Source organism: Physeter macrocephalus, chromosome 8 (assembly GCF_002837175.3).
Source record: "Physeter macrocephalus isolate SW-GA chromosome 8, ASM283717v5, whole genome shotgun sequence".
Lineage (NCBI taxonomy): Eukaryota > Metazoa > Chordata > Mammalia > Artiodactyla > Physeteridae > Physeter > Physeter macrocephalus.
This window is the reverse complement of record NC_041221.1, coordinates 57,041,832-57,051,961: the sequence shown is the minus strand read 5'-3', so window position 1 is coordinate 57,051,961 and position 10,130 is coordinate 57,041,832. Positions and strand designations below refer to the sequence as shown.

General features: G+C 39.1%; 1 protein-coding gene across 1 annotated transcript in view; it reads right to left on the bottom strand.

The window, feature by feature from the left end:
* Positions 1-10,130, bottom strand: part of ITGA2 (integrin subunit alpha 2) — a 112,258-nt gene that overhangs the window by 51,830 nt on the left and 50,298 nt on the right. Inside the window, exons 4-7 of the mRNA XM_055086887.1 lie at positions 5,517-5,626; positions 3,821-3,912; positions 605-719; positions 316-443 (exon numbers count right to left, since the gene is read on the bottom strand). Coding sequence (XP_054942862.1) covers positions 316-443; positions 605-719; positions 3,821-3,912; positions 5,517-5,626 — 445 coding nt within the window. The remainder of the gene's footprint in view (positions 1-315; positions 444-604; positions 720-3,820; positions 3,913-5,516; positions 5,627-10,130) is intronic.

Genomic DNA, 10,130 nt, shown 5'->3' with positions numbered 1-10,130 from the left:
ACGGCGCGGCTGGGCCCGTGAGCCATGGCCGCTGAGCCTGCGCGTCCGGAGCCTGTGGTCCGCGATGGGAGAGGCCACAACAGTGAGAGGCCCGCGTACCGCAAAAAAAAAAAACAAAAAAAAAAACGACTAGCATTAGGGGAAGTCATAGATAGAATAACTCAGTGTAGCACAAATTTCAGTTAACTTTCAAGATTACCATTAAATGCCTTTAATATGGGGATTTGACAAATGCAAAGATAAAGACCTCATCTCTAATAATATTTTCTCAGAACGAAAGCCGTGGGTTAGTGTATATATAATGGATGTCCATACCTGTGTCTTTGTGGGGCCTATATCCAGGCCTTGCACAAATTTTTCCAAAAAGTTCTTTACTGCATCCCAGGGATAAATACTGTTTGATTCATCACATACAACCACAACATCTATGAGGGAAGGGCAGGCTACACAGGAAACGATGAAAGAAACATATATCCATAGGTAAGGCAAAATCACATCCACATACAAATGAGACAAAGTAAAAAAGGATGGCACTTGTTGATAAAATTTTTCCCCTCCTTTAATGTAAGGCATTGCTCAGACCCTCTGCACATTCATAACTTACTCTGAACTGCAGGTGAAAAGCTGGTCAGGAGCTGAAAATTGGGACTGACATCAGAGCATAACCCGGTTGTGTAAAACTGACTTCCACACTGCTGTGCCCACAGCGGACCACAGGTCTTAAAAGAAATGAAAACAATGACAAAACACATGGAAAATGTTAACCCTCCACCTCGCCATTTGTGAAACTCAGGACTGTTTCCATTCTCTTATAAGACTCTAGGAATCGTCAACTCTTGAAACTAACAAGTCAACATTGCCTTTGAGAGAAAGTGCACTGGAGCCCACAGAAGGGAGGGAGAGGGTGGCAGATGTGCTGTGCCTGGTGGCAGGTGTCTTGGGGACTGGAGCACTGGGACTGTCAGTGTAGGAAGGAGCCCATTAGGTCACCCACCAAGCTCGACAAAAGGGGTGCTGTCCTTCCAGAGAACACCCGGGAGAAAAATGCGTGCAAAGTTCATTTTTTGTCTCTCAGATACCTGGGTCTCAGCTGCTTCATCTGTAAAATGAGGATGATCAGACCTCCTAACTTAAGGCTGCTGTGAAGACGAAATGAGTCTATAGCTATAAAACACTTAGAACAGTGCTGGGTAAATAGCAAGGGATATATAATTGTTAGCCAGCATCATTATCATTGTTATTCCTTGAACATAGGTCTCCTCCTGTCCCTTCCATTTATACTATTCAGCAGAAACCATAAGTCCTCATGTCCCCATGGGCCAGGCAGGCAGCCTGGAAGAGAGCTCCAGCCAGGTGTAGACACCATGGTGAATGAAGAGCCCATGCTTTCTGTGCAGGGCAGACCACTGTGGCTCCTGCCCGCGGGCTGGTGTGAAACAGGTCCCGTGTGGCCAGACCTCCCAAATTCTCAAGGAGAGTCAAAGAGAGAATTTTGTGTGAAAATTTATAGTTAACAAAAACCTGAAACACTCTACATACTAAACAAACACAAAGGAGATTCATGAATTGCCAGTTTTTAACTTTGTAGTTATCAAAGTATTGCTTTGAGGACTTCAGAACCCCATACTTCTGGCCCCTAGAACCTTCAGTTATCAAAGCTGGCGTTTGTCTCCTTGTGCACATCATACTCCAACTATTAATATCTCCACCGACCTGACCCCAAAGCTCTCCCTTTCAGCAGCCCTTGAATGCCAAGAACTCCTGATTAAATCATCATTAAAATCACGTGGGAAACATTAGCTTAAATAATATTCCAATAGTTAGATATGAAAGGAGAAAAAATGGGAAAGAGAAGTCTAGTGATGATCTTAAAAACAAATCTATATAGTTTAACCTTATGTAAAGCTGTGGACCAATTATTAAAACTTAACTGAAAAGTGTGGACTTGCAAAAAGTGCTTGGAAGAATGAAAGGGAACTTATTTGACCCACTTTAATTGTTGGTAGCTCAAAGGAGAAGCAGCTGTGGTCATATTTCACGCTCAATGAACAAGGCATAGTTTTTCCCTTATAAAACTGGTTCATTTTGCCAATTAGTTAGGGGGAAATCACCATTGATGCCTTGGGTTAGTATACCAAATAAGATACCAACTACTGATTCCTATATCCCCACCCCCAAGTTGGTTTATCTTATTCACCCTTAAAAATACTAACTCATGAAGTATTAAAAAAAGATTTTTTTCTTTTAAAAGCAATGGAAAACAGCATTAAGGAGTTGAAATTAGAATATGCCAATTGTTAATGCCAGAACAACATTCCTGCTTTAAGCCCGGAATTTAAGAAGGTTCAAAAAAAAAATGTGATAATTGCCAGTCTTTTCCACAGAATTCTTAAGAGTATCTTAAGATTTTGACCTTTTAGGTATGGAAAGAAGACTTTGGCTTTTTTCTTTTTCCATTTTTTTTTCTCTTTCCTTCCCTCCCTCCTTCCTTCTACTTACTACATTGACTGTTAATCTCTCAAATACTCTTGCAATTTTATTTTATAAATAAGATTTACAAAATGTTTTATTTTTCATATAAAAATCTATAAAGTTACAGATTAAAAATCTGAAGTTACAGACTAAAAACTTTGAAGCACATTCTGTAATCCCTGTATCTCAATGTTTTTCTTTCTTAATTTATTCAACTTAAAAAAAAAGACAAAAGCAACCTTACGATAAAGACTTCAGAAGATCATAAACCAGGAAGATTCATTGCAATATTCATTTATGCATTGATCTAACACATATTATAAGCAACACTTAATTCAGTTAGTGGTACCAAGTCTCTCTAATATCTCTCAGTAAAAATTAGAATGATATTGTTCAAAATTGATTACATTTTTAGAGTAATTTGGTTATACACCCAGGCTTTTAAGTTAGCATATCAATGTAGCACGTCATAACCAATGTAAAGTTAAAGTAAGCTTCCTAAGACTATTTTAACAGGGCTATACAACTAGGTTACACCTACATGGATTGGCAGAAATATCAAATGAGACTGGGTTTTTGTTTGCCTTTAAACTCGTGGTTTTTTTTTTTGGTGTGTGATGGTTTTCATTTTTTTTTACAGTTGCATCTTTTCAACAATTTTCTATGTTATTTTTTTGTTAGTCCCAAGCTCAGAAATTATTCTCTTTCAGAAAACTTCCATTTTCTTCTAGTTTTTTATATTAACTTTTTAATTCACTCAGAAGTATATTTGGATATGCAAGTTATTCACCAATTAATTGTCCCCAGACCTCTTGTTAAATAAGGCATTCTCTTTTACTGATTTGTGGTGGTCCTTTTACAGCTTTCTAGAAACTAAATGAGAGTACACATTAACATGAAATAAGATGAGATCAAGCCATGCCTTAAATAATATCAGATTGGTCAATGATTATCAGAAATGATTAAAAACAAAAGTACTTTGTAGCTTCAAAACCTACTTTCTGAATTTGCAGTACCTAGCCTGAATGTTCCTACAGGAAGGAGAAATGAGAGCTAGAATTCTGCTGTTATCCACAAATACAAAGCACATTTTCCAAGGGTAAAGAATCGGTGTTCCTTCTGATCCCTTTTTCCAAAACATTCTGTGGCAATGGTTTTACTAAATATCTTAAGACATCTACATATCAACACATTGTTCTTTCATGTTGGCTCTCCATCTAGCATGTCTTATCAAAAATCAAGCTCAAACATTTAAACCTCAAGATTTGGTTTGCTAGGAGGGATGGTGAGAAGACACTGACGTCATACTTTCTTGAGAGGAATGAGGATTTGAAAAGTAAACACTCACAAGAAATCCTCCCGTTCCCACGTTCCTCGTCAGTGTCAAGCCAAGGCTCATGTTGGTTTTCATCTCAGTAACGTTGGAAATGCTCGTGGAAGCTTTCAAAGGGGAGAAGATTTTTAAGAGTGGTTAAATCATTTATTTAAAGCCATTTTTTTTCAATGTGCACTCAGGTTTACATGTAGCATTGAATTTAGTGCTCATGTTATATAATGAAGTGTATGGAAATGAGATGCCTTCAGTGATCTGGCAACTCATTTAAATATGTGATCATATCTGCAGAATGTGATCCTAGGGGGTGGAGTCTGAAAAGGTCATGGTGGCTCCAGCTAAAGCTTTATTCTGGATCGGAAAAAAATATCCTTAAAGTGTTATCAAAGAATACTGTATGGTAGAATCTGGCTCAAAGCAATAGTGAATGAACTTTAAAAGGAAATCATGACACTAGCATGTAAAATAATAGATAAATCTCTCCAACCTTCTCTCTCCCACTCAAATAGGGCATCATCTGCTGTATCCATTCTTGAGCTACTGAACATTGAAATTCTTCTCAATAATATTATTTTCTCATATCCTCTAATCTCTGCCAAGGTGTATACGTATATATACACATACAGGTATACATATACATAAAATTACGCTGTTTATGTATATGTGTATACACATAAATTATGCTAAGTCATCTGCTCATATGTATATATACATATGCATTAAATTTCTAAAATAATTAAAAAATATACATTAGGGGTGAGTATTCAAAAGTTTTATTATATAGTTTATCCCCCATTTCCCAGGATACCTGTTTTAAAACTTCACCCTTCTTCTCAAGCCTCCAAACTCAACCCAGATCCCACCACTCTCTACTGCAAAGAAGATAATCACACTTGAAGGATAATCTCAACTTCTCTCATCTTTACCTAAAGGTCCTCTAGAATTCTGACTTCTCTCTTTCCTTTGTGTTTCAGAGAAGAGAGCATTCTTCCTAAGACTCATTTTCCCAGGTACCAGAGACATTAATTCCATCCAGTTAACTTTATTCTTGACCAGTAGTCACTCCCTTTTTATTGCCTCCTTCCACTCTCCCTACAAATAGGATCATCTCTTTTTTATTAGAAAAATTGTCTCTTAACCCTGCTACCTTATCAAACTATTTTCCCAATTCTCCTTCACTACTTAACTTCTGGAAATGGAGGTCTACTTTTGTGGATAATTAAAACAGCAATTTCAAACAATTACAAAGAATTCCAAATTGTGAATCTTTTTAGTAGAATGAAATCATTTAGACATGACCAGAAATACAGAGTGTTCCTCAGCACCCCCAAAATCAGCCCTAGTACTGATGTTTCTACACTTAATGGTTTGTTTTGAGGAGGGAGAAAAGTATGGATAGTCTCAGATTTCTATAAGTAACCAGCAAAATAATCCTACATGTCGGTGGAAACTGGTCCACAGTCTGGGGGTAGATGGCCCAGGAGGCAGCACGTTTCCCAAGCATCCATCTTACTTAATCAGGTCATCAAACTGTGTTGGAAATTTGAATACAGTTGGGCCCCATATGACTACAGACATAAAGGCAAGAAAAGCTGTCTATATTCCTTAAACACAAAACCATGATTGGTTTTGTTGTTATTTTTCAGCTGGGTATATAACAAATGAGGTTTTGTTACGTGTAAAAAAAATCACATTGCTAATTATAACTTACTTTGCAAATTCAGTTTTTCACATGTAGTGGTGGACAGATCAACAGGACATTTATACACATCTCCCATTCGGTTCTCAGGAAAGCCACTCCATGGTGAACCAACCAGTAACCTAGAAATAGGGATTTTATTTTCCATTAGACATAAAATGTTAGCTATAGTTTCTTAAAGATAAAGCTGACCACAAAACAGTAAAAAAAAAAATAAATTTAATTTCAATTTTTAATAAGTGAACAGTTTCTATTTGCTCAGCTATAATTTGCTCTCCTTCTTTTCCTCTTAGCTGATCAAGATCCTTGATGAACATCTACAGTACAGCTGTCTTGCCACACACCTGGGAGGTCTCTCTAAAGCAGTTCCGTCCAACAGAAATATAATGCAAGCCACAAATGTGGGCACATATGTAATTTTAAGTTTTCTAGTGGCCACATTAATAAAACAAAAAAGCAACAAATAATAAAACAACAAAGCAACTCAATATATCCACACTAGCATGCAATCAATATTAAAATTATTAATGAGCTATTTGACATCCTTTTTTCCATACTAAGTGTTTGAAATTCAGTGTGTATATTTTGAGCACATATCAATGTGGACAAGTAATATTTCAAATATTCAGTAGCCATTGGTGGCCAGTGGCTCTTTGGTCAGCATAGCTCTAAAGAATGAAACGATATTAAAAGCTAAAGTGAAAACTAACATTTGTCTAGTGCTTTCTATGCCCTAAGCACTTTTATATGTTATTTAGGGAGCAGATGAGCTATCTAAGTGGCTTTATGCTTACTGTCTATATAAGGGAATCCTCAGCAAAAATAAGGAGCAAATGTACTGTGGGGTTCTCCTTATGTGTATCATGTTTATAGCTGGAATACAGAATACTGAGGTCAGAGATGGGTGCTAACATCTTCCCTTTGGTTAGTTCACTTCCTACAGAGTTTTTCCAGTAAGAGACTATGCATTTCCCTGTAGAACCACTCACTTGACATTTCTGGCCACAGAAGAATGGACAGAAAGAGTCCATGTAACAGCCTGATCTTTAGAAACTCCTGTAGGTTAATTACTCAGCAGCATCCAGTGACTAAGGAAGCATATTTGACTCAACATTTTTTCCTTGTCAAAGTTGGGAAGGATTAGATTATTGATCTATGAAACTTAAATTCTTTCATGAGGCTTCTGTCTAAATATTTTAACATTATTGATTAAACAACATGTGCCCAATTAAGTGCTACAGTGGATAAAAAAGTCTAAGGTACATTTCTACTAACTTAGTAAAACTGTTTAAAATACATAACAAAATAATAATCATACAAATGAGTGGAAAGATATGAATAAGTTCCCCTTCCTGAAAAAAAGTAAAATGGTCTAAGGAAGCAAAAATGGACATCAAAGGATGAGGCTGGTAGTCAGCATTCTTAACAGAGGGAACATCATGAACAATAATGGAAAGAGGAAAACACAAATTATTTTGAAAGAGAGTTAATGATTCAGTAATAGTCTTCTCCCCTTATTCATCTTATACAATTATTTTCAAACTAATATTTTGTAGAGCATTCTAGAATACTTTTTTTGAATATTCGTTTTATTTATTTATTTTCTTTATTTTTTTGGCTGTGTCAGTTCTTAGTTCTGGCACATGAGCTCTTTGCTGAGGCATGCAGGATCTTTCATTACAGCGCGTGGGCTCTTCATTGCGGCGTGCGGGCTTCTCTCTAGTTGTGTCGTGCGGGTTTTCTCTCTCTAGTTGTGGCACGCAGGCTCCAGGGTGTGTGGGCTCTGTGGTTTGCAGCACACGGGCTCTCTTGTTGAGGTACACAAGATCAGTAGTTGTGGCGCCAGGGCTTAGTTGCCTGGCTGCATGTGGGATCTTAGTTCCCCAACCAGGGATTGAACATGCGTCCCCTGCATTGGAAGGCAGATTCTTTACCACTGGACCACCAGGGAAGTTCCTAGAATACTTTAAAACAGCTAACTTTGATTAAGGTTAGAGTTGAAAGTTTTTGTCTTCTTCTGAGCAGATACTTTACCTAATTTACCTGTTAAAATATTGCCTATAGAAATCATCAACAAAACAAAAAGACAACCTACTGAATGGGAGAAAATACTTGCAAACGATAAGACTGATAAGGGGTTAATATACAAAATATATAAACCGCTCATACAACTCAACATCAAAGAAAAAAAATATCAAAAAAAAAGGGAGGGAGGAACTTCAAGATGGTGGAGGAGTAAGACGTGGAGATCACCTTCCTCCCATAAATACATCAAAAATACAACTACATGTGGAACAACTCCTACAGAACACCTACTGAATGCTTGCAGAAGACCTCAGACTTCCCAAAAGGCAAGAAACTTCCCATGTACCTGGGTAGGGCAAAAGAAAAAAGAAAAAACAGAGACAAAAGAGTAGGGACAGACCTGCACCTCTGGGAGGGAGCTGTGAAGGAGGAAAAGTTTCCACACACTAGGGAGCCCCTTCACTTGTGGGGATGGAGGGTGGGCAGGGGGGGAAGTTTCAGAGTCACAAAGGAGAGCTCAGCAACAGGGGTGCGGAGGGCAAAGTGGAGAGATTCCTGCACAGAGGATAAGTGCCGACCAGCACTCACCAACCTGAGAGGCTTGTCTGCTCAACTGCTGGGTCGGGTGGGGGCTGGGAGCTGAGGCTCGGGCTTCGGAGGTCAAATCCCAGGGACAGGACGGGGAGTGGCTGCATGAACACAGCCTGAAGGGGGCTAGTGCACCACAGCTAGCCGGAAGGGAGTCTGGGAAAAAGTCTGGACTTGCCTAAGAAGCAAGAGACCATTGTTTTGGGGTGTGCGAGGAGAGGGGATTCAGAGCACCACCTAAACGAGCTCCAGAGACAGGCAAGAGCCACGGCTATCAGCGTGGACACCAGAGACGGGCATGAAACACTAACGCTGCTGCTGCAGCCACCAAGAAGCCTATGTGCAAGCATGGGTCACTATCCACACCTCCCGTCCTGGGAGCCTGTGCAGTCCACCATTGCCAGGGTCCCGTGATCCACAGACAACTTCCCTGGGAGAACGCACAGTGTGCCTCAGGCTGTTGCAATGTCTTGCTGGACTCTGCCACCGCAGGCTCACCCTGCATTTCAGTTATAACTACCGTACCCCTCCCTTCCCCTGGCCTGAGTGAGCCAGAGCCCCAGAATCATTGCTCCTTTAACACCCTCCTGTCTGGGTGAAGAACAGATGCCAAAGGGCGACCTACCTGCAGAGGCAGGGGCAAATCCAAAGCTGAACCCCAGGAGCTGTGCGAACAAAGAAGAAAAAGGGAGATCTCTCCATGCAGCCTCAGGAGCAGTGGATTAAATCTCCACAATCAACTTGATGTACCCTGCATCTGTGGAATACCTGAATAGACAACGAATCATCCCAAAACTGAGGCAGTGGGCTTTGGGAGCAACTGTAGACTTGGGGTTTGCTTTCTGTGTCTAATTTGTTTCTATTTTTATGTTTATCTTAGTTTAGTATTTAGAGCTTATTATCATTGGTAGATTTGTTTCTTGATTTGTTTGCTCTCTTCCTTTTTATATATATATGTATATATATTTTTCTTTTTCTCTTTTTGTGATTGTGTACGCTTTCTCGTGTGATTCTGTCTGTGTAGGTTTGCTTTTACCATCTGTCCTAGGGTTCTTTCTGTACATTTTTTTTTAGTATAGTTTTTAGTGCTTGTTATCATTGGTGGATTTGTTTCTTGGTTTGGTTCCTCTCCTTTTTTTTTTTTTTGACTTTTTATTTATTTACTTTAATAATTTTTTTTATTTTTTATTTTAATAACTTTATTTTTATGTTTTCTTTCTTTCTTTTTTATTTCTTTTCTCCCTTTTCTTCTGAGCTATGTGGCTGACAGGGTCTTGGTGCTCCAGCCAGGTGTCAGGCCTGAGCCTCTGAGGTAGGAGAGCCAAGTTCAGGACACTGGCCCACCAGAGACCTCCTGGCCCCTCATAATATCAATTGGTGAGAGCTCTCCCAGAGATCTCCATCTAAATGTTAAGACTCACCTCCACTAAACAATCAGTAAGATCCAGTGCTGGATATCCCATGCCAAACAACGAGCAAGACAGGAACACAACACCACCCATTAGCAGAGAGGCTGCCTAAAATCATAATAAGGTCACAGCCACCCCAAAACACACCACTGGATGTGGTCCTGCCCACCAGAAAGACAAGATCCAGACTCAGCCATCAGAACACAGGCAGCAGTCCCCTCTACCAGGAAGCCTAAACAGCCCACTGAACCAAACTTACCCACTGGGGGCAGACACTAAAAACAATGGGAACTATGAACCTGTATCCTGTTAAAAGGAAACCCAAAACATAGTAAGTTAAGCAAACTGAGAACACAGAGAAATACATAGCAGATGAAGGAGCAAGGTAAAAACCCACCAAACAAATGAAGAGGAAATATGCAGTCTACCTGAAAAAGAATTCACAGTAATGATAGTAAAGATGATCCAAAATCTTGGAAATAGAATGGAGAAAATACAAGAAACGTTTTAACAGGAACCTAGAAGAACTAAAGAGCAAACAATGATGAACAACATAATAAATGAAATAAAAAATTCTCTAGAAGGAATCAATAGCAGAATAACA